The sequence below is a fragment of the Poecilia mexicana genome, unplaced genomic scaffold (assembly GCF_051168715.1).
Source record: "Poecilia mexicana isolate PSO_F unplaced genomic scaffold, ASM5116871v1 scaffold_21, whole genome shotgun sequence".
In the NCBI taxonomy this organism is placed as follows: Eukaryota; Metazoa; Chordata; class Actinopteri; order Cyprinodontiformes; family Poeciliidae; genus Poecilia; species Poecilia mexicana.
In genome coordinates, this window is record NW_028263390.1 from 10,654,880 (window position 1) to 10,682,424 (window position 27,545).

General features: G+C 39.9%; 1 protein-coding gene across 2 annotated transcripts; it reads left to right on the forward strand.

Annotated features, from left to right (window-relative positions):
• Positions 1-7,339: 7,339 nt before the first annotated feature.
• Positions 7,340-25,557, forward strand: vegfab (vascular endothelial growth factor Ab). Of its 2 annotated transcripts, XM_015007344.2 has the most exons (8): positions 7,340-8,141; positions 10,411-10,453; positions 11,343-11,539; positions 13,027-13,103; positions 16,003-16,035; positions 19,877-19,951; positions 21,530-21,673; positions 23,733-25,557. In XM_015007344.2, the coding sequence occupies exons 1-8, from the start codon at positions 8,088-8,090 to the stop codon at positions 23,752-23,754; spliced, it is 645 nt and encodes a 214-aa protein (XP_014862830.2). In that variant the 5' UTR covers positions 7,340-8,087; the 3' UTR covers positions 23,755-25,557. The 2 variants fall into 2 exon arrangements, with proteins under 2 accessions (XP_014862830.2, XP_014862832.2); XM_015007346.2 differs by lacking the exon at positions 19,877-19,951 and having other exon boundaries at positions 7,354-8,141.
• Positions 25,558-27,545: the final 1,988 nt, after the last annotated feature.

Consider the following 27,545-nt stretch of genomic DNA (forward strand, 5'->3'; position numbering starts at 1 on the left):
CAAGAAGTTACAACACTGCATAATATTTGTATTGGTGCTCATCGAATGGAAACATCTAGAAAGGAACAGATCTTTTTATGTCCATGTATATAATTTAGATTTCATTTTTCCATTTTCAGTAAGGCTTTTTGATACTAATCGTGCAGAATGTGAATTGAAACAGCATTTTTCTTCTGATTCTAAGAGGGTTTAACATTCCTTGATTCAGAAACTAAACATTAAACTTTGATTTAAATTTAGCATTGGAAACGTAGAGTGTCTTATAAGTATTTTATCATGCAGTGATATAAAGAAGGCAAAGACACGATTGCCTTGCTTACAAGAAAAACAGCAAATGTCTTGGTGTGGAGACTATATTGAGTGTCACTAATCACATCTTATTGGAGATATTTTGAAATTAAATCTAGAAGCAGTATCTTTATCAAGCACCTCACTGCAAACAGTATGAGAGCAGACAGCCCAACTAATCAGCAGCATTTGAGACTCTACAAAACGTACAGAATGCCAATAAACACAAGGAGACTTTGCATTTATTCACTTATTTTCAATAAAGCTTTGACTAAAAATGACAACAAATAAATCTCATACATACTTTTATGATCCTAACATTAATTATGACATATTCCTTAATTCCCCTTTCTGTTTTAAGTGAAAGCAGTTGGCCCACAGGTGACGCTTACATTTAAATCCTCAGATGCTTTGAGATATTGGTATTTTATTTTTTCATAACAGGAATTTCATACAACCCAAAATCCACTCAACACATGTGACATCGCCTGCATCAGGGCGAGTCACCCTGGGAAGGAAGAATTACTCATGTATGACTCATTTTGTCTAGACTCGCCATCATATGATGATGACAATTGATTTTGCTGCGGAAAATTTTGACCACAACTTTTAACTATTTCATCAGTTGTCTTAAAAAAAAACAAAAAAAAACTGCAAAATTAAAGGAGTCAGGCTGAGCATAAATGGAGATGTAGTGGTGGTAACTCTTGAAATCCGTTTGTTCACCGGGTTCTAAGGTTTGAAACATGCTGAACTCGGTGGTGTCTCCTTGTGGGATATGTCAAGATGGTCCCCAACTTACAGAGGCTTAGTACTAATAGCAGGTGGAGGTTCTGTCCCAAAAGTAAATGTCCAGGATGTGTCTAAATCAGCTGCCCAGTCAACATTACCTGACCCCTTCGACAAGGAGCAGCAGTGGCTCTTCATCAGGCTCATGGGGCTCCAAGGTAGATTAATTTTAGTGCATTACATTATATTACGCTATGCTTGACTTCTACTGCCTTAGCTTTGACTAGTTATACGAAAGCATATTTATCAAAAGTATAATCACACTGCCAAGCTTACCGGGAATAATAATAATAATTTTAAAAAAAACGTGTGTAAAATGCAATTATGCATGACAGTATGTAAAAACATGGTCTTTCCACAGCTGAAGCAGTAAATATAAGTATGCACCATTATTTATTCTTGCTAAGTAGTACCTCAATTTAATCATGGCAGAAATGTGCTGAAGTGTACAACCATCAAAGTGTTACTGATAAAAGCATACTTCCACAGGTCATTCCTGGGTAATTTACAGTAAATAAGAGAATCTAAGCTGTTAACCCACATAGTAGTACCCTGCAGAGCTAATCACTCCCTTCCTAATACTTACAGGCAGCTTTAGCTTTCTTGAACGTAAAAGGAAAAAGTGTATTCTGGCAGAAGGGAGTGCGAGAGGCAAAAAGGAGGAGAGGGAACACAGGAGAAGAATGTGCTTATTTGCAGCAAGTGATAAAAGACAGTGCCAGTCAACCATTAGGCTCCTGGTAACAGAATATTTCTGGAAAATTATACATAGTTTAAGCAATGTGATATTCAGTCACTGACAATCAAAGACACAAGTAGGAAAGCACATACTAATGGTTTAAAAGCAGCTTACAATGTTCAAAAAACATGATTTATTGAAAGAAATCTTTAGTCTTTGTCTAAGAAGAAAAAGAAGTGAATAATTGTGAAGTGAAAAGGAAAATGGTATGTTGGTCTTCAACATTTTTATAAATATAAATCTAGAAAATGTGGTGTTTATGTATATGCATCCTCCTTAGAAGTAGCTATTGCTGCAAATCTAGAGATTGGCATTGCTGCCCATTCTTTGCAGCATGCAGAGGTTGAATGGAAAGCATCAGTGAAAAACAGTTTTCAAGTTTTGTCTTTTATTTAGGTCAAGTCTCTGTCCGGATCATTCTAGCAAAATGCTTTAAGCTAAACCATTCTATCCTATAGGACTGACAATATATATTTATCCATGAAAGTGAACCTCCACACCACTCTTTTTAAACCTATGACTGTTTTTCTACTAGGATTATTTACTATTTAGCCAACATCTGTGTAGCTTTCTTGTCCCTGGAGAAGAAAAGCTTTCCCACAGCATGATGTTCAATATGTTTTACAATGGGGCTGTGCGTCTCAGGGGATATGTGGTGTTTGTTTTTAACCGCATCGCATGAGGGCCAAAAAAAAAATCAGTTTTAGTCTCATCTGATCAAAGCACTTTCTTCCACATCCTTCCTAAATCTCCTGCATGACTTGCAGCAAACAGCTGCAGAGGCCGTCCTATTTCTTTCTCCTTGCTGAATTAGGGTGCTTGATGAAAAAATGTTCTTACGACAGATTATTTTACCTGAGCTACAACTCTCTGTACCTTCTGCAGAGTTACTGAGGGCCTATTTGCTGCGTTTTCCCCAGCCTGTCTGTTTAGATTGACAGTCATATGTTGGCATGTTTGCAGGTATGCCACACTCTCCATCTTTGGGTGACGGATCTATTGAACAGTAGATCTTGAGATTTGAAAAACTTTAATCTGCTTAAATATTGTCTACAACTTTCTCCCTGACCTGTCTTAGTCTCTTGGCCTTTATGATGATGGTGATGATGATGTTGATGATAGTGGTTGTTCACTAACGTTCTTTAGCCTCTGTGGCCTTTACAAACAATTGGCATTGTATTGAGATTAAGTTACACAAAAGTGGACCCTCTAAACTAGCTGGGTGATTTCTGAGCTAAATTAGTTTTTGAGAACCTGCTGCTCTTAAAACCTTAGAAACCCATACATACTTTTCCTTCCACTTTATTTAAGTGCACTGCTTTTTTTAATTGCTATATGCACGTGAAATCCTAATAGAACAAAGTTTGAGGTTGTAACAAAATGCGAAAAGGGGTGCGAATACGTTTTTGCAATGCGCTGTACCTCGTCCGTTATGCAAAGAGCCGCAGGGAGCAAGCCGCACACCTCCAACCTTCTTAGCAATGTCACCAAGTCCTGTGACTGCGTCCTGCCTTTGTGTGGAAAACTACTCGTGGAGTCGCATGAAATCAGAGCACGGGCACTCGTAGCATGATTGCCCATGACGGAAAAAAAGGCCAAACATTGACTAAATTAAACACTAAGGCTACACTGTAAACAGCTGCAGCGATTACTCCCCATGTCTTCTTCTTGACAAAGTGGTTGCTCAGGGGAGTGTTTGCCGGAGGATTAGAGCGTGCTTGCCGTCACCCCACCACCTCACTACATACGGGAATCACCCTGGTTTCCTGTGAACATAATAGTGTTTACAAAGCTGTGTCAATGCGCAGATTGTTGCAGGGGAGGCTGCTTATTGTACGCTCAGTAGAGAGGCTTCATTAAAGTGCATGTGTTTAGATACCGGCGAGTATGGAGTCAGCACAAACTGGGGATGTATTCACATGTGCTGGATCCTCTTTAACCTTGCCCACTTGAGCACACTTTGGCCAATGCATACACTCTGAGTCAGCAGAAACAGAAGCTTGGTGACTCTGCTAATGAACCCAAGTGTTATTTTTCAATTTACCCCTTGCCCAGGCAGAGGAACTCCTCTCAGCCACTGATTCGGTTACATGAAACCTTTTCCTCCTTTAAAAACCGCCATTCTTATTATCAATCACTCACTCTGTACCTCTGCTTTCCTGCTTGGTCATGCCTCAGTTCTCCGTTTGCCCACTTTCTCCTCCCCCCCTCCGCTCCTTTCGTCTCCTAATGCATGGTAAGGTATGAGCGACTGGAGTCCAGCCCTATATGAACAGACGCATAGCTGTAAAACTTGTCAGTGCTTATCAGCTCTTCTACACTTCCGCAGTGTCTATCAATCTGTCAGCGTTCAGGAGGCAGATAAAACATTGCTACTCCTGCAGCAGACTGTCCAGAAGAGGGCATCATTTCTATACAAAGATAGCCAGTAGGGAAGATAATGTCAAATTAGATGGTGCAGCTATTAAGGCCATTGTATATATTTTTTTAATTTTCATTATCAACATGGTTGTTATAGATAATGTAATAAAATGTAAACAAAATTAATCAAAGGCATAAACTTTTGCTTATTTCACTGAAAGTAAAGAATTTAGACATAGAGAAGAACATTATAATATAGTGCAACTGGTGAAATTATGTACTTTGATATGATGAAATACCTCTTTTTTTGAACTCAACAGCATTTTTGACTTTATATATAAAGTGTGTACATCATCATCACCTTACAAAGTCATAGATCCTCTCTCTAGACAGAGCAACAGACAGGAGTATTAATGCCAAAAAAATACATTAGAATGTTCTTTGTTTTAAAAACAGATGTTTTTTTTAAGAATCTCTGTTTAGTGTATTAAAAATATATATTTGCTTCCCAAATTTAAGATTACAGATTGTAAAATACATTTCAGATTCCTTTGAAATGTAATCTGAAATTAGCTATTTAGAAACAAATAGAGAAGAAGAATCAAATAGAACATCCTTTATTTGCACCCCAATGACATTTCCAGTATATTAGCAGCAAATAGGAATCTAAATCATACACCACCTACATCATCAGCCAGCTATGTTTTGTTTGTTTCCCTATTCTCAATTTGAGTGCATCACAATTTTTCTTAAGAAATAGGTACTCCAGTCACTTCCAGTCATTTCCATCGCACTGAGCCATTAAAAAAAGAAAAACACCACTGGCTACAAAACCCAAGTTGTCTAAATAATTATTTAATGAAGTCATGCTGTCATAGTGGTATTGCAGTACTGATTTCTCTCTTGACTCTCAGTAGACCTGCCTTACAGCTTTTCAACATAATTTGAAGCTGGACAATTTTAAAATTCGTCTTCTTTTTGTCATTCTCAGGTAATAATTTTAATGAAGGTGCATTTCCGGGCTGTCTGATATAGCGCATCCCCGCTAGCCTTCTCACTCCTTCCGTTTACTCTTTCCCCGGGATGTCTCAGCTCTTCCCCCTGCAGAACAAAGAGGATGCGGTCAGACCAGCCAGGTGGCTCGTCTCTCTCCCGACCGCGAACACCGGATGACACAGAAAATCCATTCGACACACAGGAAGTCACGACGCGCTTTCCGACTGCCTTGTGCGCCAGTGAGGAGAAAAAAAAACTCCGGACTTGCGTCGCGCGGCGGTTTCAGGCAACGTTTTGCGACGCACGCAGCCAATTAAGCTACGTGTTTGGCGGCCACACACTCTCCCCTGCCACTGCCAGCTCGGACTCCTGCTTTCATGGAAAGAGAGGGTGAGGCTGCTGAAGGCGCGCAACGAGGGGTAAAGCCACAAGACTGGAAAATATCCCCCCACCCTGTCATCAGCTGGAAGTGGAAATCAGAATGCTGTGCCGCTCTTGCTGCGACCTGAGCGTCTGAGCTCTCCTAAAATTAGATTTCTCACAAATCAATGAAAAACAAAACCATTAAAAAAAAATTAAATCAATTTCGTTTGTTTCCAACGGTTAACTTTATAAATAAACGTCCTTGTCAAACTAAAACGTAATTTATTACGGTCTATGGAAATTGAGTGGTGCTTATCAACGCATCTTAAAGGGATAGTTGTGAATTTCTGAAGAAGATCTGGTGATGCGCTACAAGCAGGTAATTTCTTACCACCAGCAGAGAATTCGTGGCAACGTGACGTCAGGGCGTCACCCCTCCTCACCCCTTCCCCCGGTTCCCCCAGCACCCGGCTGGAGGGCATGAAGACGACGACTACCACTGGTTTAAAGGTAACGCATGTGATAACGCGCTAAATCTTAAATGCGCGCATGATATATTAAAGAAAAAAGGACGCAGGGCTTTGTTGCTAATTGGCAACACTACGACAACTAGATAACAAGTTCAGGAAAACGTTGTGTTTCGGTTCAGTTAAAAAAAAAAATAATAATAATAATAATATTTTTTTTTTAAAAATGGCGGCCCACACACCAACTCTGACTGATCATCCGGTTTCATTTTAACCCAATTGTTCTACAGCGTCAGTGCGACTATGGGCGGTATAAAAGAATAGCCTTTTGCCCTCCACCATCGTACGCATGCGCAAAATGTTTTGACGTCAACAATAACATGCGACTTGGAATATTGCTTCATTTTGTATGAATTCATATGTTTCGGTCTCAACTTTATTGCCCTTATAATCTTTAGCTTTCTGGGTAAGTAATAGTCCAATGGAAACATTGAATAGTTTTCATATTGTATTGATGTAAATGGCATTAAGATTTTTGTATTTGGAGTTGTTTAAAGATGGCAGAAATCCAGATGAGTTGGTCCAAGACCTTAAAGGTATACAGCTCAGACAGAGGTCAACACCGAAGCACTCTAATGTCATAAAAATAACTCAAATCTCAAAACCATGGACATTTCTGAACTTTTTTTGTTTTGTTTGTTTACCAATATAAGCATGACAATGATTGAATAGTGTTTGCGTAAAACACTAAACCATTGGGGAACATTTGGAGATGTCCATATCCTGGCCTCTCTTGGACTAGCAATTAGCTTTTACTTCTGCGACCAAGTAGTCTAGATAAGAGACGTCATCTGCATGTTTTCAAAAGTCAAATTTTAAAACTATATCTTTATTGCTTCACATTTACTTTGAAACGCTTCAGACTTTTCAGTTTTCCATATTTGTTTCATGATCACAGGACGTGGTCTCTTTAATTATACACTAAATTTACAATTGAAGGTCTAAGCTAAGCAATTATATGCCCTATCAAAAAAATTACATCAAGGGTATGGTGGTATTGAAATATCTCAACCACAAAATGAGGGTGCTGCTTTTGTGCACCCTGATTTTGTGGTTGAGACCACAAGGTATTATCTGCCTTTTGTCACGTACAGATAATGTGTAAAGGGAAAAAATAGAGCGACACACCTGAACACACGATAGTTTTTAAATAGCTTTTGCTTGTGATGCTATCACGCGTTCAAAACCTTCAACTAAGACTCAGGAGCCCAATCGTGCTGTGTCAACACAATAAACACAAGACACCACCCACTTTGGAGCCTCCTCCAATCACCCGGATGATTCTCTGACTGAGCAGGCAGTGCTCAGTCAGAATGGTGAAATCGAGAGAGGGGAGAACACGCTCAGTTCCCCTGCTGACCCGCTTTAAAGCGTAATGACACAGGGATAAAACACCCGAAGCAATTAGACTAACTTTTTTTTTTCTGGGACGATATACAGTCAACGATCTCTTCTTTTTTTTTCTTTTTCTTTTCATTTTATTTTATTTTGTCTATCTGCCTTACCGGGTTTCTCTGTGAACGTCAAGCGGCTCCACGGCTTCAAGTTACAAATATAGGAGCAAGCTGCAAGTTTCTAATGGGCAGACCCTTGGAGGCGGCTGGCCCACAAGCATGGGATTATTCGTCAAATGTGGCGAGAAAATAAGGATCTGCTGCGGAACGATGTGAGACGTTGCGCGTCTTGGATTCTCGCATTTCTGGATATCTTGAAAATCGTTGGCAACAGTTGAGAAGAGGGGATTACTATTATTATTATTATATTATTATTATTATTATTTAAAAAAAAAGATTGTGTGTACGTTCATATTGCTTCAACCTTGGGACCACCAATGGATTTACCCCTCCCGGCCCCTGTTTTCTGATATTATTATTATTATTTTTTATTTTTTTATTATTATTATTATTATTTTTTCCTCCTAAAGAAAGTTTTTTGCTTGATAACAAACAGCCGCATCGGCTGCTGAAAAGTTTTGGAAACCTTCGCTCAGCCCTTGCTTTATTTTGGACTGGATTTCCAACACCATGAACTTTATTGACAGTTTGACACTATTATTTTTGACGCTGTCAGCTGTCAAGGTGAGTGTGAGTGTGTGCTTTTCCTAATGGAAGGAGTGGAAAATACATGCACTAGTCATTGTTCATTAATGTGTAGCTTTGCCCTTGTCTTTCGTCTGTCTAGGTCATCGTTCATGTTTAAACAAGCCGAAATGTTTTGTGGGAGCTTTAACAGTCATTACAAAGCTGACACTGTATAAACCAACCCCAATTACTCGTGGGTGGCTCGGATCATTCTTTTCTTGATTCCTCTACAAATGCTGCCCATTTTGTTTTGTTTGCAAATTTTGTTTTTATTTTTCTTTTAAGATTATGTTGTGAAGTTTGACGAGGGGGGTGGGGGTATATTGTAGGCCGGCTCCAAAACCACCTTGAAGATATTATTACGCTTTAAAGTCGCAGTGGCTCTATTCTGAATCAGGAGCAGGTTCACTCCCGGTGGCGGCTTTCAGAGTGAGGCAGACGCGACGAGAAGCTTTCTATATAATCATTAAGCAAGTGAGCAAAGGTTTCAAGGTGAAAAGGAAAAGAAGAAGAAGAAGAGAGAAAAAAAAAGCTGGACATTGGGGGTTGCGCGTTTTCTCCGCTCCTTGATAAGGCTTTAAAAGATAATTTGCGGCGGCGTCCTCGGATTTCCTTTCTCTGAATATTCCTGATTTCGCTCCAGAGTCTGACTAATACATATGGCCGAACTGCTAATTTATCAACCGGCATATCGTCACTCAGTTAAAGGGTCCGTGTTCGCAGCTTGACACCCTAATACAGTAAATGTGGGTGTTTAAAGGGGAAGGTTGGGGGGTGACGATGTTGGAATTGGGGGGACTCTCTCTTTCTCTCTCAGCCCACAAGGTTGGACCCTCTCACGCCACCAGAAAGGGGGCGGAGCCTGCATGCGCACAAGCCGTTTCTCTTTTTTTCCCCCCCTACACTTTTCATTAATGAATTGAATCTCATTGAGCGCATGCCGGTTGAACAGGAGCAGCTTCTCGTGCAATGTTGGCGAGGTATTGCGCGAGATGAGCGGGCGTTTTCTATGTGATCGAAAGGGGTGGAGGGGGGGTTAAAAAAAAAGGGTGTGTATGCCTATATAGGAGGTGACAAAACCGTACGCGTAACGAACAAATGGAAAGTTGCCAGAAAGGGGGGAAAAAAATCCTCTTGGCCCTCTGGTGTGGTGACAGCTACACCCAGAGAGGAGCAAGCAGACATTCCCGATGGTTTTTAATGGCAGCGGTTATTACAACGTGGTTGGCTGCGGAGCCACACATTAAAAAGGTTTGGAAGCTGAAACCAAACCTACAGCGGTTCCGAAGTTTATAAAGTTTTGCCACGTAGTTGATGAGGCAGAACTTCCATGTGGCTCATTATATCTTCTACTCAAAGAGTCCACTTAGCTCCATAAGGAAGAACACCCTGCGGCAATATAATAGTTAATAAGCCCTCTAAACAATGGGAAAATGTGTTTGGACCAGGGCTGGTCATAGATTACTTGGGGCCTTGGGCAGAATTTTGACTTTTTTCTCCCCTTGATTTTGTTCATGCTGTGCATTTAACACGCTGAGTTTCATGGTTTACTAGCAGTTAATTCAACTGTAAATAAATGGCTTTAAATTAGCAGTGGAGAGACGGTAAGTCTCTCTGCTCTTCTCATTTTGCCCTCCAAAGTGCAGCCTTTCCATGAAACCTATTTATGTTTTACTCAGTAACAGTAACTATTGTGCTGGTATTTTATATTGTGACTGAAGCTAAATTTTCCATTTCCGTTAGAGGAAATTTAACAGAAAATCACCATTTTGAAGATGGTGACTTTATTACGGGCTCTCAGCAGCAGCATAGTTTGCTTATAGTTTGGTCTGGCTCTATTGAAGATTTAAGTGGGGTGACTAGGTGCGATTTTCAACAAAAGTTTTAGAACTGAATTTAAATTTTGACTAAGAATATCAAATTCTAGAGGTGTTTTTCTAGACTAGATAAAAACAAGGACTGACCAACCTTAAAAAAATAAAAAGATGTGTGCTGATGTCCTTGTAATTCTTGGCTGAATTTTATTTTCTATTTAAAAGAATGATGGCACACGGGGTACAAAACAAGGACTTGTCCCCAGAATTGTGTCCGGTGTTGCTTTTCTATTTTAGCAACGTTCCACAGAAATGTCAAAATGCAAACATGTTCTTTCTCAGAATTGGATAAGCAAAGGGCAATAGCAGGGTCATTTTCTTTCGGAGTTCTTGCACAATCTACTGTAACTAACTGCAATCTTTTTTTTTCTTTTCTTTTTTCCTCCTTGCAGAGTGCCCACATACCGGAGAAAGCAGAGAGAGGTCCACATGACGGTAGGTGTCCCACAGGGCACCGTGGGAATACAGTCTGTGCTGGGCTCTCTGCTGGCTCGCAGCCAATCACAGAGGGCTGGTTTGAATTTCACCTTGACATTAAAAAGGAAATTATCGCCCCCTACTGGAATTCCACGTAGCCTGACCCTTTATGTCCCTGAGATTTGTGTCTTCAGATTTAGCTTTTCCTTTCCTCTGTAAACCAGAACAGTTAAACCTCCTTAAATGTAATTTGTGGCGTCTAGTACCACTTGAGGTTAACCTGGGAAAGTGTTATGGTCACCAGACTCGTTTATAGAAAGGAATGTCACCCTCTTGGCTCCAAAAATTTCATTTTGCACAATTGCCAGCATTGCCCAACCTAATTTGAACAATCACAAGCCAGGCTTCATGATATTGCTCAGACACAGCATGGTTGGTTTAGTTTCCCTGAGGGCCGGTGGCCTCTGGGTTGTTTCAGCCTCAGTTATGGCCTCCGCAATGTTTCAGAGGTGTTGTCAGTCCGTTTGCTAATGTCTTTCACAAGAACAGGACTCCTGCAAAGACAAAAAGGGAGGAGGGGAGTAGTTTGAAGGTGAAAAAGTTGTTATTGTATCTCTGTAGCATGTAAATGATCAAAGAGAGCAGTGCAAAGAGGTGATGTTTAAGTCTAAATTGTAGCTATATAGATAAAACAACTCGTTAATGTTTATGATAAATTATGTAAGTGCTTGTAAAGAGGGGCAGTTCGTTTTTTTTTTTTGTTTGTTTTGTTTTTTGTTTTTTTCTTATATAAACCAAGTACTTTTGAATGCTGTCCACTGCACAACATGCCTGCGTTTTATTCAAATTTCCAATCAGATGCGTGTCCTCGTTTATAACTCCGATCCTGTTACCTGTGTCTCCCCAGTGATCCCCTTGATGGAGGTGTACAACAAGAGTTTGTGTCAGCCCCGAGAGCTGCTGGTGGATATCCTGCAGGAGTATCCAGAGGAGGTGGAGCACATCTTCATCCCGTCCTGCGTGGTGCTGAAGCGCTGCGCCGGCTGCTGCAGCGACGAGATGCTACAATGCACCCCGACAGCCACCTATAACGTCACAATGGAGGTCAGCATTCGTATGCGCAACACCAACACGTCAGAGTTTTAATTGCCAAGCAATTTGTCTTAATTTTCACACTAGAGACTCTGAACAGAAAGGCCCAACAGAGCCTGGCATTTAGAAATCCCCTTTGATGCGTCCAAGTGCGTAAAGCTCAAAGAGCTTTTCAAAATTATATCCTTACATAATCTGAATTAGCCAGAATTTGTTTCTGAAAACATGTAATTGATGTGGACAGTTTTGGTGTGCATCAGAACTAAAGAAAACGTGTTAATAAATCCTTAGAGGAACATTTATTTTTCCTCCCATCAAGACTTTGTACCTCCCGACTCCTGCTCTACCTGGTACCAGTTAGTAGACTTTCTGGAGTGAGGTTTTATAAAACTGTCATTAGTAACTGTACTGTTATCGATTATAGACAGATTCCATTTTGCTTTAAGTTTGTAGAAAAATTTTCAAGCTAGCGTCTCATGTCAGAAAGATTCCCTAAGTTTATTAAGTCAAAACGACGCAAAAGGAAACAGTTAAAGTTTGTGCGAATAGAGGGTGTGGGCCTGTACTTTCAGATGAGACTGAAGACTAAATATGTCTCTGTGTTCAGTTTTAGAGTTTCTGTGCGAAGGTTGCGTTAGCCGAAGCTGGTTAAGCCTAATCAGCTGATCGTGAGTCCACCGGGATAATTTTCAAACAACTCCTGAACCGGGAAATCACCAGCTTAGATTATATTGCACAATTGACATCGCGTCACAAAATCCAAAAGTTCATTCCACTCTGGCGGACTTAGAGTGGACTGAAGTGGAGCAATTGATAAGGCGGATTTATGCAGCGCACAGCAACTTAAGTGTAATAACTCGGACTTAGCGAAGGAAGCGCAAGAGTGGATTGTATCTGCAGTTAGCGTCAGCTAACACATTGGGGACCTATGAATAGCTTTAAACCTCATACTACTCGGATCTATTTGCTTAAATGACATCTCTCCTCTACAGATTAGAAAACTATTACTGATAACATCACAAACCATCACATAAAATAATCCAACATGTTCTCTTAACACTCATAACATCTGAAGTTAAAATGAATTTTAGGCTCAGACCAAAACTTTGTGATTTACCCTTAAAGTTATTTAAAATTAGTGATCAAATTACAAGAACTAGTCAGACCTCTTGAATTGTTTCCATGGGTCAACGCTTTCAACCGTCAGCTTCTCTGTCCATGCCGCAGAAAAACACCCCCACATCATGATGCTGCCACCACCTCCACAGAACAGCAGTATTTATTATTTATTTATTTATTTATTTATTTTATCAAAGTTGCACACAGGTGAAATGTGCTGAACACAGATATTCTGGTTTGTCTCTGAAGAAAATCTTAACTTGTGCTTGTTTTAACTTTCTTTATCGTTGCAACATAATGAAATGTGAAAATAAAAAAAAGTTCAAGAAATATGAAGTACATAATGTAACTCTAATTAAAATCTCTCTCCTCTTTTACAGATTAAAAGAATAAAACTCCAAAGGCAACAAAATGACATTTTCATGAGTTTTACAGAACACAGCGCATGTGAGTGTAGGTAAGAAACCTCGAACACACACACACTCGCACGAACACACACACACACAGCATCTCTAAAAAGCAAATCACTGCACCATTGTGCAGCAGAGTCAAGGTCAGCCAAACACGTCATGTTAAGTCATTGTTCGCAGGTTGCCCCTGACACATTCAATGTATGCAAATCATCCAGATTGGTATCTTATCTTGCCCTCTTCCACTTGGCTGGGCCTTTTTAAAGGAAAGTCCTGAGCAGGTTCCAACATATCACGGCCGACGTCTTGCCGAGTTTTGAATTTATCATCTTTCCACAGCATAGCTGCGGCTCTGTGGCATGTAACAGGTCCTGCCTGGAACCACACGCCATGGCTTGGAGCACTGTGGTTATGTAGGAGTCTTGTTCTTGGTCACTTCCTGAGCCATAATGTCAGTCAGAGAATTGCACAGATGTTGTTTCTAGTGCAACCAACAAATGGTAACAGTTAGAGATGGCGTAGTGTATCAGGAGTTTGGTCAATGGCTATTGGCTGGTGCAGTTAGACACAAAGGTTGTGAAGGGCCTTTTCAATCAATTAATCAAATTTCATTTGTATAGCACATTTCAGCAGCAAGGAATTTCGAGGTGCTTTACATAATTAAAGAAAAAAATAAGAACAGCATGTGACATTGAATAAACAGTAAGAAAGAGAAAGATTTTGAAAAAAAAGAGTATTAAGGAGTATTAAGTAACATAAGCGTCTTATCTTAATGTAATCATTAATTTGAGAAGCTTAGCAAATCTTCCTCTTAAATTGAGGTCAATAAACTCAAAAAATGCCTTCCTGCTTCTTTTTATTTGCCTATTTCTTTTGTCATGTTTTATTTGCTGTTGTTCATAGAAAGGACTGTGTTAATGTTAAAAACAGAACACAAGTGTTAAAACTGGAATAATCAAATCTGAATGTGACAAAAACTGGAACAAACGTCATCATCTTCAACTAATGAATAGCTGTGTCCCAGCTAATCATTGACAGAGCTCTTTTCTGTCCTTGAGTTTCTGTTTACTATTGAAGACTTTTTTTTTCTCCACATTCTGATTATGATGGTAGTAGGGGTTTGAGTAATGACGCAGCAGCTCAGAGGGGACATGCCTCGTCCTCCCATGCTACAGAAAAATCTGAAAAGAAAACAAACAACGCAGGGACACTACTGACCAAGGCCCACAAAGTTACACAACTGCTGCTCTACGCCCCATGTTTGCGCAGTTAGTTCAAACTGGAGTCTGACTTTGCCTATGTGTTTGTCAGAAATCTCATTGTGAATAACCTTGAACGGTGGGCGTCGCCATTTAGATGTATGTTCTTAACGATCCACCTGGAGGAGACCTAATTAAGTGAATAAAAAATAATAAGAACTCCCACCATTTTTGGTTTGTACATCAACAAACCTATGTCATATAATTGGATGCATGTTTTTTTGAGTTTTAATAACAAATCAGAAAAGTCAGATCATGTTGTATCTCTTCCATTTTCGGTTAGATTCAAAAGGACTACTGCTGTGGTTTTTGTCTCTTTTATTTCTTAAAATCCATAGGAAAAAAAAAACATTGGATTTGGGATGTCAGATTTCAAAGAAAAACAAAAATCTATATTTGCCAAAAAAGTTGGTGGCTAATATTTTAGTTCTTTTGGTTTTAGTTCCTGCTCCCCTAAATGAAGAAAGCATCATTTTAGATTTTTGATTATCATTCCTCCTCTATCCTCCCAGCTCTTTAGATATACATTTATGACCTCATTGTACAATCTTCTAAAAGTCCAACAAAATCACAAAGTAAGAAACAGATTTATTTTAATGTCAATTTCAAAAGATTTCTTTTAACTACAACAATTTTTCTAACGATTTAAAACCTAAAAACAGGAGCAGCAGACAAAATAATGAACCTTTCGCTTGGATTCACAATACAACCAAGACTTTAAAAGCCTTTAAAGAAAATGTACTTTATTTTATAAATACAATAATAACTCAAATTATCAGTGTTTTACAGATTTTTTAAGTGCGCCACCAAAAACCCAATGCCATAGAAGACTTTTTTCATTTCTTGAAAACATTTAGCAGACAACTACAAAATATTAAAGTCCAAGTTTTAATTGAGCGTTTCCCATCTTATCAACATTATGACTCTTCAAACTGTTCAAATTAGTTCCTTTAAAGATGGTGCAGAAATGAACCAAGGTCAGAAAAAGAATCTGGTACATTTCAGTGCAAGTACATTTCATTGTGTTCCTGCAAGATGTAACACTGGCCTTGCTGAAGCATCCAGACACAATAACCAGATAGTCTCTGTCTGATGCAGGAGGCGTCGCCCTCTAAACAATGCACATGCTTACATTATTTATCCTTAACTTATTCATCCGATGTACTTGAAATGCGGGGATCTTGCAACAGTTTGTCAAACCAAACATTGGCCAGGAGTCTGGGACCATCTCAGGGGAAACACTGTTTCCTAACTTTATTGGCAGACGGCTGCCTGGGGAGGTTGCCAGCAGAGTTATTGCTCCACACTCTCTTATCGGCAAGACCTGTCACAAAAAAGTGAAACAGACCTCTTAGTTCTCAATTGTGGACGTGTCTGTAGGTATGTATCCGTCGACGAACGCCACACCCACCTCACGCCCCCCCAATTCCCGTGCCTGAGTCTACAGTGATCTGCTTTGTTTCCCAACCGCTTTGTTTCATTGACCAAGTTCATTTGAAAGTGAAAGCTAGTTTTAGCACCGTTTCTTGTAAATGTCATGGCAGTGATGTAACGTGATTTGAGAGGATTAATGTGTGTCAACCCATGCTGAAGTATAACCTCGATGGTTTTGACGCGCATCTGTTCACCAGCCGAACAGGCAGAGCTCATTGTGTCCTAATGTCGTATTTCTGTTGCTCCCTTTCAGGTTAAAGACAGAAGTCCGAGAAAAGAAAGAAAAGTGAGTACTGCAGCTCTCTCTGCATGGAGATTGGGGACATTGCGGGAGGGGGGAATTCAGGTCTCATGTTGCTTTGCAAATGATCCCTCTCTTAATCTGTGTAACTACACTCTACACTCTCAAGTGATGTACCAGTTGATTTTTCCTTCCTTCTGTGTGCGTATTGCAATGCTTTGTCAAATCCAACACAAAACACTCCATAGCAATAATTTACACTCAGCGTATACGACACATAGGATCATCTGGGATCAGCATGCTGTGTTCGGTTGATAAATGCTGAGAGTGGTGACTGAATCAACAGGTGAATGACTGACTTTATGAGGCCATTGCCCCACCAACACCTTTTCCTGCCTTTTCTATCGCATTTTTTATAATCCTCCTCTCTAGCCTCAACCTGTTTACATCCCACTTAACTTCTGTTACTCCCGCGTCTAATTGCTCTGATATAGATAAGCGTTTTTTGAAGTGCTGTTAAGCTGTTTGGTTCATGGTCCACCTTTAATGATACTGCCTGCCCCACGCCACACGAGTCGCCGCTCTAACGGTCATTAAGGCTCTTTAATCTCCCTCTGTGGGTACTTGTTAATATTTTTCCACTGCACGGCTGTTGTTGTCGGCCATATTTTGGTTTTTATGTTGGGCTGTCTGTCATATAGATAAGGCTCAGATTTAAGACCTTCTCTCTGACCTTGTCTCAACTGTTTACAAGTCTGTCATTGATGGTGTGCTTCGACAAAGGGATGATCCCGGGGGTCATTCAACTTCTGCTTCTGACGCTTTCAGATGTTCTTTCTTGTTTTATCACTGCCTGCTAGCCTCTCCTGAGGTCCCAGAGTTTGTCAGGGTGAGTCATCCTGCTGAGGTTGTGAAACGAGTTAACTGTCAACGTCCAACTAGGAAATCAGACCAGATGAAGAGGAAGCCTTTACATGTGCACACATCCTGTTTTGTGGACCGGTTAGTGACATATTTACCATCCTGTTCCACATTCTGGTCTGACTGGAGGCTTCCGGACCGTTAATGTTACCTTGTGACTAGAATACAAAGTGTTTCTTTGAGCGGTTAAAACTAAATTTGTGATTTTGCTAGCAGAAGTGCTTGCAGAACATCGATACTAGCCTTGCCTTGTTTTGCCAGTCGGCGCTCTACTTTGTTCCAGAAGAAAGTTCATCACAGACATTGGATGCGATTACATTAGACATCCACAGCCCTCAGAGGAATATGCCTGGCTTTTGTAAACTCTCACTTTTCCTCTAATGTCTCAGTGAGTTTAATGGTCGCCATTCATTGTGAAATATTTGATGAAAGAGATGAAATCTGGGACACATATTCATGAGCTGCAGAAGATGCGTTGTAATGAATCAGTTCCTCAGCCTCCTATGAAAGGTCCTCGTGAACAAAAATTGCTTTGATTTATGATCAACCAACATTCCAGTGAGGCCTCCGTAACACCAATTACCAACTGTTTGAATGCTAACTACAAGGCTAAACTTGTTGAATAGAACGCTGCCAAACATTACCATGCTAATGCTGTCACGTAGCAAGTTCTCACTGTGCCGTGAGCATGGCTTCGCGTCTTTGTGGCTGGTGTTAAGTTTCCCCTCGAATAAGGCCTACATTGACAATCTGTTTGCGGTTAATAAGCAGAACGAGAGATGAAAACAGGCAGAAATACAAGAAAAAAAAAAGTTCTGTTTGAATGAAGTAAGATGATGGCAGATGTCCAAGGATAGCAATAATCAGCTTTCACCTGTGCATCAAACATTTTGCAGAATTACAATTCATTCTCCTCATAAAAGCATGCACTATTGAGAACAAATATGTTTGTATATTTTTGTTTCAGTGCTTTGAGATGTAAAACTATGGGACTTGATTTGATGTAGCTTGTAATTCAGAGGGACATCATGCAAAAAAAAACAAAAAAAGTGTTGTACCCACAGAACCCATCTGTGGCAACTGACATCTTACTCGTTTTGTTCTACTTTCAATCATAACCGCCTCTGAAGAAACTCCCGTTGGCTGAAGTTCAATGATCTCCTCTGTCTTCACTCAATTTAAGTCTGGCATGTGTTTATAGCAATTTATGTGGTGCACTTTTTACTTTTACCTGTTGCACAAACAAGAACAAAGTTCTTTCTGGCCCTTTACATCTCATACTTCACAATCACTCAAGTTCAAAACACCTGTAAAAGTCCTTATAGGTTTTACTTGGAAATTACAACCATGCCCACTTCAGATTTCTAACAAATCGTGCACGATCAGACACAAGAAAAACTGCCTCTGCCCAAACCACAGCTGCATTATTTAAGTCATTTTAGTTTTGTAGTCCCTCTTACGCGGTAATGTCTCGTCTCTTGCCGAGCAGCATAGGCCTTAAGTCACCCAGCTATCTGGCTGCTGTGTGACTGTGATCGGTACGTCACTCTTTCGAACTGCTAAAATGACTCGCTTCGACAAAAATCAGGTGAAACAGAACTTTGACTGAATGTTTTTGTTTGGCTGTGTTTAGATAGAACATACAGGCAAGTACTATCAACAATCGATTCATTTTTCTTGGCGAAATAAAGACAAGGATTATAAACTAAACAACTACACAAAAAGCATCCATTGATTCCCAGTATTTGGAGGGTTGTGGGTTCATATCTTGATGTGGAAACTTGGTGGCAAAATCTCCCTTACAGAAACAGAGTTAAAGTTTTCCTTTTGCACTTCATAAACTATAACGCCTTTAACGTGTCTGCCGTGATTTACAATAACACGAGCTAGTGACTGAAACTGTGTCTAACTCCAGCCTGCGCTTGTGAAACACAAGGGGCCGAGTGCGTAAAACTGCGTGTAGATACCCAACAAAGTCTTTTGGACTTCATGTGAACACATTCGTGAAGCAATGCACGTACATGCCCTGTTTTACAAACATACTAAACAAGTCTGCTTTGCATTCCAATCTTGACCCATGAGTGATTACATATATATTAAATCGTGAGTCATTTGCATATAAAAAGCTCTGTTAGCATCAAATGTCAGATATATCAATGAACACAACAGCAAAGACAAAGCACAAAGCCAGTGAATTTGAAACTAAGACACCAAGAGGAAAGATAAAAACTTCTTTTCACTTTGTCAAATTTAAAAACACATGGTGTAATCAATATGTTGGGAAGATTTTCCCTCCACAATCTCCCTTTACAAGTTTTAGTACGTTGGGAAGAAAAGCGCACTCGTGATTGTTGTGCCCACGCATCGTTTATGCATCTAGCCCCTCGTGTACGCTTGATAAGCACACTTCTGTTTGTTCTCATTGTGCCCCATTCTGAAACAAGTTGAATCGGCCCTAAAGAGTTGACCCAGATAATGTTGAAAGATGCCGTTTTGGTGAAGTCCAAGCCTTTTGTCCTCGATTCATCCGGTAAATTTCCGCCTACGGCGAAGCCTCACAACCGTTAATTGGTTTCACTCTCTCCAGAGTCATTGTACCATTTTATAAGACCAATCATCCCGGGAAGAAAAAAAAAGGCCTTTGAAGCCAAGCTGGACAATGAAATGATTTTCTCACAGATAGCACATTATATTTAAAAAACAGTGGGATGTGGCTAGATCTGGGTGTGTCTCTTGTTTTACCAATTTCAAGGAAAGTACGTTATCCACACTGGGATATGCCTTTCCTCTTATTAATACAGGCAGGGATTTCTCATTCAAATCGAATCATTTTTCTTTTACCATCATTCAAAAAATATCAATGTTGGCTATAGTTATCATCAGTTTAAGATGTCAGCGTACCAGTTCATCTTTATCGCCAGTCTCTCAGGCATTTCTTTGGGTTGTTGTCCTTTTTCTCTTGCAGAAAACACCGGACAGGCAAAGGCAAAGGCCTAAAGAGAAAGCGAAAGAAAAACCGTGACAAAACAATTCACGATGCGTATGTCAGCTCCGCCTTCTCCACCTACCTGCACCTGAGTGTTGCGCTTCTCATAATTAAGCTAATTTGGGAGGAGCTCTTTTGCCCTTTCTAATTTTGTGCCATTTAATTTATCCGTCGGCCATATCAGTTAGCATGTCACGTCTGTGTACTGTCCTAACTTTGTCTCGTCAGTCATGCTTTTCATAATTCTGAGAGCACATGTGTCTGAGCTGGCCTGTCTGCCGGGTATTGCTGCTAATGTGTTCTTGCAAAAAAAACTTACACATAATACACACAGGAAAGAGTTTGTCATATCCGACCTTGTAAAAATAAGCCATATAACCCATGTCACCGTCTCCAAAAACACCAACTAATTTGTGCAGAGATATTTGCAAGTATGTCACACCTTTATGACAAAGACTCGACCAGTGATTGGGATCAGATTCAGCAGCAGAAACCGGAGGATCAAACACCTTGTTGGCTTAAAAGATGAATAGGGATGCTTAAGAAATCTGTAATAAGCTGATTTGAAATGAGCTGCTAGCTGAAGGACAGACCTTTTCCTACAGCAGATCACAGATCCACCAGCATGGCTTTAGACTGCCTCATATTTATCTGTGCTGGGATCAGCGAGATTGTAATCATGGTCCTGTCTTCAGTGTTGAGTCTGTGTCGCTTTGCTGTGTCTCTCTGCCTCTCTCTGTTCTTTTCATCTTAAAAAACTGTTTTTGTTGTCCTGAGCTAAATGCTGGTACATTTTTATGTAATGTGAAGATATGAATGATTGCTATCTATTGCCTTTATTTCCTTTCGTTTTTTTGCTTTTACTTTGATTTGTTTGGCAAGTACAGTTTTTTTTTTGTTTGTTTGTTTCCTTGTTACCTACTTTTGTGTCTGAGACCGTTCAAGTAATTCACTTTTTTTTTTTTTTTTCCAAAAAACTAACATAAAGATGACCTCATGTTTCTCCAGTGCAGATATTGTGAACATATTCTGTCTGTATGTTCGGTTGTTATTTGTACACTGATGTCAGTGGAATTTCTGAGCCTTATTCCGAAATGTAATTTAAAACCTTTTCCGCTTCTGTTTTTGAATCTCATGTCTATCTGTGAGAATCGCAGTTTTCAGTTTTACTCAATAAAATTGAAACGTTCTTAATGGTGCACAAAACAGACCCTTGAGTATTCTTTATCAGACAAGCGAGAGCAAGAAGTGTGCTGTCATTTACCTGCAGCTCAGTGCTGTTACGTGTCATTCTGCTGTGCATGAAACGGTCTAGAGCTTCGCTCACTGCATGTCTAACCCAACTTTTTTGTGAGTGGTTCGATCAATGTGGAAGGGATGGGAGATGAGGTTTAATTTTTAAAGCTTGATTTTTTTTTTTTTCCTATTGCTTGCTCTGTGGGAACCTGTGTGCAATGCTGCCAAAAGTGTCACATGCAGGGATTCCTGGCAGTGGCTTGGAGGAGCAACTGGGGCATTAAAAAAAAAAAAGGGTTGACCTTAGGGCGACCTGTCGCAGGTGGTAATAGTATCCTGTTATAATCTGCCTCTCCCTCTTCCTCCCCATCTCTGTCTTTGTCTCTGTCTGTCCAGTGTCTGTGAGCCATGTTGTGATAACTGCGCAGAGAGGAGAAAGCGTTTGTTTGTGCAGGACCCTTCAACCTGCCGGTGCTCCTGCAAACACACAGTTGAATACTGTAAAGAACGCCAGCTAGAGCTCAACGAGAAGACCTGCAAGTAAGCGCTGCTGCTTTAGCCGAAGTCAACTTTAGCAGATTGTCTTTAAACGGAACTAGAAGACATAGATGGCTTTTTTTTTTCTTAACACAACTAACTAAACATTCAGCTGTGAAACTTGTAGCAGCTACTGTAGTTGGCTTGTTACCCCCTTGTTTCCATTGGACGCAGTTGCATTGTATTCTGCGTACTTTGTTGGTTTAATATCTCGGCCAGAAATCACCTCGGAAAGAGAGCGTAGCAGCTGTTAGACTGCGACCGTCGAATGAATTCAAGCTAAATATCACGTTTCTGTGGTACACGTCTATCTGGAAGTTATGAAAAAAACTTTCCCCTTGCTTTCTACTTCTGAAACTCCTGCAGGGAATTTTAACAGCCCATGATCTATGGCATTGTCAATGCTGTCATGCAAGATCCAGTCAGGAAAATAGATGGGATTGTCCACATGTTGCATAATGAACCTGTTGATGGTCTGTATAGGTTTTTTTTTGCATGACAACTCTTCTTACAAAGGGAGAACCAATATGGACGTGTTGCACAATTTAAACTCATATTCAGCTAAGACCCACGTAGAGTTCCCAAATGGTTTTGCAGATACGTTTGCATTTAGTAGAGCCAAGAGGGTCTCATACAAGAAGCTCATTGTTTGTCCGGTCCCACTTCGTTCCAGCCTGAGCAAAATACATTATGGGGCCCACATTCACATGTCGGCAGAGGGAGGTGCCCCCCAACTGCTTAATCTCTCTTCATCCATGAAAGAAATTCTCAGCTGATTCCACCAACGTAGTGGATGTTCCAGTGTGGAAGAAAAGTTTATTTTAGTCGAAATGGTGTTTCCAAGTCCGACTTCTTGTTCAGGTCGTTCCAAAGACTCAGCAAGCTTGAGCTTTGGTCAAAACAGAGACGTAGACCAGAGTGGACGCAACCGACACAGACATCAGAAATTCGTTGCAACTGCGCCTGGTGTTAACAAGGGGTTAGACTTAACAAAGCAGTGGAGCATTGTACCTGTGTTGCATGTCGTTTCCTTTTTCTACATCTACACATTTCTTGTATCATCTTTATAAGTTTTCTGACTTAAAGAGAGTAACATTTTTGACTGGTGTAGCTACAAACCTTAAACCATATTACTGGTTAGTGGCAAATTCTGACCATGAAAAACTGCGGTCTAACTTTGGGACGGAGTGCTAGAAATAGTGATAAAGTGTTAAAGTTTTCAATGAGGAAACAAAAGCTGTTTCCTTTAGTGCCTGAAATCCTTACGAGCTTGTTGTACTCCTGGAGAGAATGACGTCGTAGTCACATAATGTGTTTGGAAAAAGCGGACGAGAAATTAGATCTGCTCATGGTATATTAAACTTGTTTGCAATAGACTGAATTTGGTACTAAAGTGTCACCCTAGAAACTCCAGAGATCTAGTTGAAATTGAATCTCACTTCGCCGGCTTGCATGGTAAACAAATTCCTTGTGCCTTAGGGGATTCGTTCATTTGACATTGTTGGCATTGCATTATATTCAGTTGGTAAATTATGGTTTTTAGATATAGATTGACGAGGAGCTTATTTGTGATTGACAAGCTGCTGAGCTGTTCGCGTGTTGACTGGCTTTAATTTCTGTTCTGGTTGGTAAGATTCTTTTTTGACTTATAACCTCCAGTGGCACAAACTATATATATTTTTCTTATCAGCCATTTCGTCGCCATGAAGAAAATTAATATCACCATGTTGGTGTAAAAAAGGACACTTATTTTTTTTTATTCTTTTTCAAATATAGCAATGATGGGTCTTTTTTTTTAATACAACAACCAAATGCTAAACCACTGCTTAAAACCAAACAATAGCTGCTCCAAGTGGCCAAATAAGTTGTCACAGCTGTGAGACATTTAGTTAGTGATGCAAGCTTGAGGCATCACTATCTTTTCACTTTCTGATTTTCACTTTCTGAATTCCTGTTGTAAAGGCTCTTGTCTTCTTGTTGTTATTCTTCGGCTATCTTCCCTTTGCTCTTAACTGTTTAACTGATGTCCTTTTTTTATCTTTTGTTGTCTCTTCCTGTTTAGATGTGACAAGCCGAGAAGATGAGAGAGGTGCCAGCACCAGATGTACAAGATGAAGGAACATTTTAAAGATATTTCACAGCACAGCACTTTGACCTTTATACCCTAAGCTCTTTTCTTTGGAAAGCATTCCCCCCGGACTGACAGAACAAAGAGAAAGACTGAAGTTTCCTCCCTCTGTATATCTGTGTGTATATAGATCACATTAAAAGAGAAAAAATAACGTACAGATTTGTTATGCTGCTACAGAAACAAATAACTAAACCCATCATTTGACTAAAAAGCGAAGTAGCCGTCATGTGGTTTTGCATTTCTAACAGGCTTTCGATGCAGATGTGGTCTTATTGTCAATTCGTTGTGCGAGATTACTTCACTGGATACGAGTCTACTGTGGTTGTACGTCAGTCATAACAAGCAAAACCTCTTGATATATTTAACTTCTAAAACGGCGAGTGAGACTGAAGAAGGGTGTGCTTTGCTTTGTGAGATGATGGTTGGACTTTCGTCGGCTGACACGCTTGGAGAAAACGGACACGACAAACGGGACACCGGACAGAAAACTGTCCCTGCTCAAGAACGCTTCCCTCTGAGGACATTTGCAGGACTCCTGTGGACTCTCGCGCCGACGACGCTGCGCTCGGACGGGACTCTAGAATGACGGTGCCATATACTTTCAAAGGGATACTGGTCGTTGATATAGCATTTAATGTTTTGCGATGTGCTACAAGAAAACCACTGAAAATATCCTATATACTGTAGTTTGATTCCATTTGAAAACTGTGCCTGACACGATGTACTGAGAAATCCTTTGAGTGCTTTTTAAATTATTTTTTTTTTGTTTCCTCTTCAAAGAGGAGATTGTCAAACTTGTTTTCTTTATGGAACACTACAAATTCATTGATTATACATCGTCTCTGTACTTGTACATAGTCAATATCCCTTTATGCCATCGTCCATTCTAGATAATTTATAATGTTATAGAGTATTTTTCAGTATTCAGTCGTGTACACATATTTAATTTTGTCTATTTATGTATGCTGTGTTATGTACTTGTAGCTGTCTTTTTTTTCCATATGTGTAAGGTCACTGATGGTTATGCTCAGCATGGAGGCTCTCTGTGCTTTTCTATAAAACCAGTTTAAAAAAAAAAATCAAAAATGATATGTTAACATTCCCTAAATGGATTATTTGTACTGCCTTACCAATGACATCTCTATTTCAAGCCCTTGTCATCTAAGAGGGTGCAAGTGCCATGTAGAGTTTTAACTCTGATGAGTGCGTCTGGTATGAATGTGTGGTCGAATGAAAGTGTTCACCTGCCGGTAGGAGTTACTAAATCGTATTTAAGAAAGTAACAAGTTTGTGTTTTTGTTCATTGTGCAAAATGGAATTACTCTACTACAATAAACTACTGCTAGCAGCTAAGTACACACTACCATAGCACAACCACAAATTTAAAAAACATTGGATCTCCATTCTGACCACCATCAGTCTTAGAGCCTCTATTATAAGATATTTTTTGTCTTCTACACTTTTAACATGTTTTTTTTGTGCCTATGTAAAACAGTAAAGCATATTTATTTTCAAATCATATTGTTTTATATAAAATAAGGAAAAGGTTGCAGTGTTGTGAATGCTGTGTTTCCATGAGAGTTAATTAGACCACAGTTTGAGGATTTTATTTTCATAAAGTGCTACTTACGCAAATACTTGGATTCTCTGTTGCAAATGTAACGCGGAAGACGGCGAACCAGAGAAAATAGATTCCTTCACCTTTTCAATGACCGACAGGCGTTCAGCCATATGAATAAACACGCACTTTGACAAAGTGTTCAGTAATTTAATCGGTTAAATCAAATATAACAAATTATTATGTAGTGCAATTTAGAGAAAAAAAAAAAAGAAGAATCACTTTGTTGGTTGGTTCGGTTGCATTTTAACTCAAATAGCAACTGAAAGAGCAAATCCATGCATGTAGGCATCTATACATGCAGAAGACAACTCAAGCCAAGCATCAGAATGGGGAAGAAAGGGTATTTAAGCAACTCTGACTGTGGCATTGTTGTTGGTGCCAGAAAGGCTGGTCTGATGTTTTCAAAAACCACTGGTCTACTTGAATTTTCACATTCAGTCTTCGCTCAGCCATACAGAGAATGCCTTGAAAAAGTGAAAACATGCAGTGAGCAACACTTGTGTGGAAGGAGAGGCCTTGTCTTGTCACATCTGTAAAGAAAATTTGTATTAGAGTACAAAACACTGGCAGTAGCTCAGATAACCAACCAGTACAACACCCCCCCATCCCCACAACACTTCGAACCTTCAAGCAGATGTGCTACAGCAGCAAAAGACCACAACGGATGTCGCTGCCCAACGCCAAGAAGAGGAAACTGACGTCCTGACTCACTGCTGGCTCAGCAAAATTGTATGGGAACATATTTTCAAGGCAACAATTGGGAAAACATCGTCTCAGCGTGCATTGATTTAACCTGCAACAAATACATGGAGGGATCAGTCGTGAAAGGATCGATTCATTCAGCCTTGTACCAATGCTCAAGGTTGTTGGTGGTGCAACGGTGTGGATAATATGTTCTGGGCACCTGTTGGGGCCCTTAGTACCAACTGTGTAATCTGTTTCTATTAACTGTCTCCATCGCTTTATGGCCACATTGTATCCATTATCCATTGGCTACTTTCAGCAGAATAATGCACCATGTTACAAAGCTCAAATAACCCCATGCAGAATGTCAATGCACTCCAGCAGCTTCCATAAACAGCAGCTCACAGTCTTGACTGGGGGTTGTGGTGCCATGAAGTGTGGTAGTGAAGACGGAAGTAGGATCCAAAATGCTGAGAAGGCAGTGAGTGAAGGAGAATAATTTTATGAAAACTGATAAATTGAGAACTTGAAGGAGAGGTGCTTAAAAATTGGGCCTGCAGCTGTGAGGGGAGAGCAGGAGGCAGGCTGAGGGAGAGAAAAAGAGAGAGCATCGGGAACTGGGAAGCAAATCTAATCATTACAAAAACGCCTCAAGCACAAGAAAGGAATAATAAAACGGATCTAAATAAACTAAGAATGAGTTAAAGTAAAACAAGACACAAGACTGATCCAATCAAAATAAAGAATAGCCAAAGCAAAACAAAGATAAAAAATGAACAAAACTATAAGCCCAGAAAAAACCCAAAACAACCCAAGATCCTGAAATACAGGGGGATAAGAAAACAACCTCATGGATGTGCAGTTGAAAATTTCCCATTAACAATTTAATGCAGTTCTGTCAACATGGACCAAAATACCTGGTTGAATCTATACTACAACAATTTAAAGGAGTTCTGAAGGCGGCAGGAGATCCAACCCAGTACCAGTAAGGTGTACCTAAAAAATGTCCTGTGAGTCTAGAAAACTGTAACTCATAAAGAGCTGAGAAAAGCAGAGCTCTCTGTCTTTGAGGGACATTCTACCCTGCATCTCCAGAACCAGAACCAAGCCACGTTTTGTTTTTACGGTGAAAAGCAACTTTAATCTGGAACAAACTTCCAGAAATCCGCAAAACAGCCGAAACACCAAGTTCCTTTAAATCAAGGCTAAAAACTCACCTGTTTAAAGTTGTCTTTAATTAATAATAACTGGAACTCTGAAATTTGCTCGATGATTTTGATGACGGCATTTGACAAAATCTATTGTCTACTGCTTGTTTCACGATTAGCAACTGTCATATCAATATTCTGTTCAGTTTTAATGGTTCTTTGTCCATAGACCGCAAACTTATGTGATTTACTAAACTCAATATATTTAAAAATTCCCAGAATTGTGTGTCT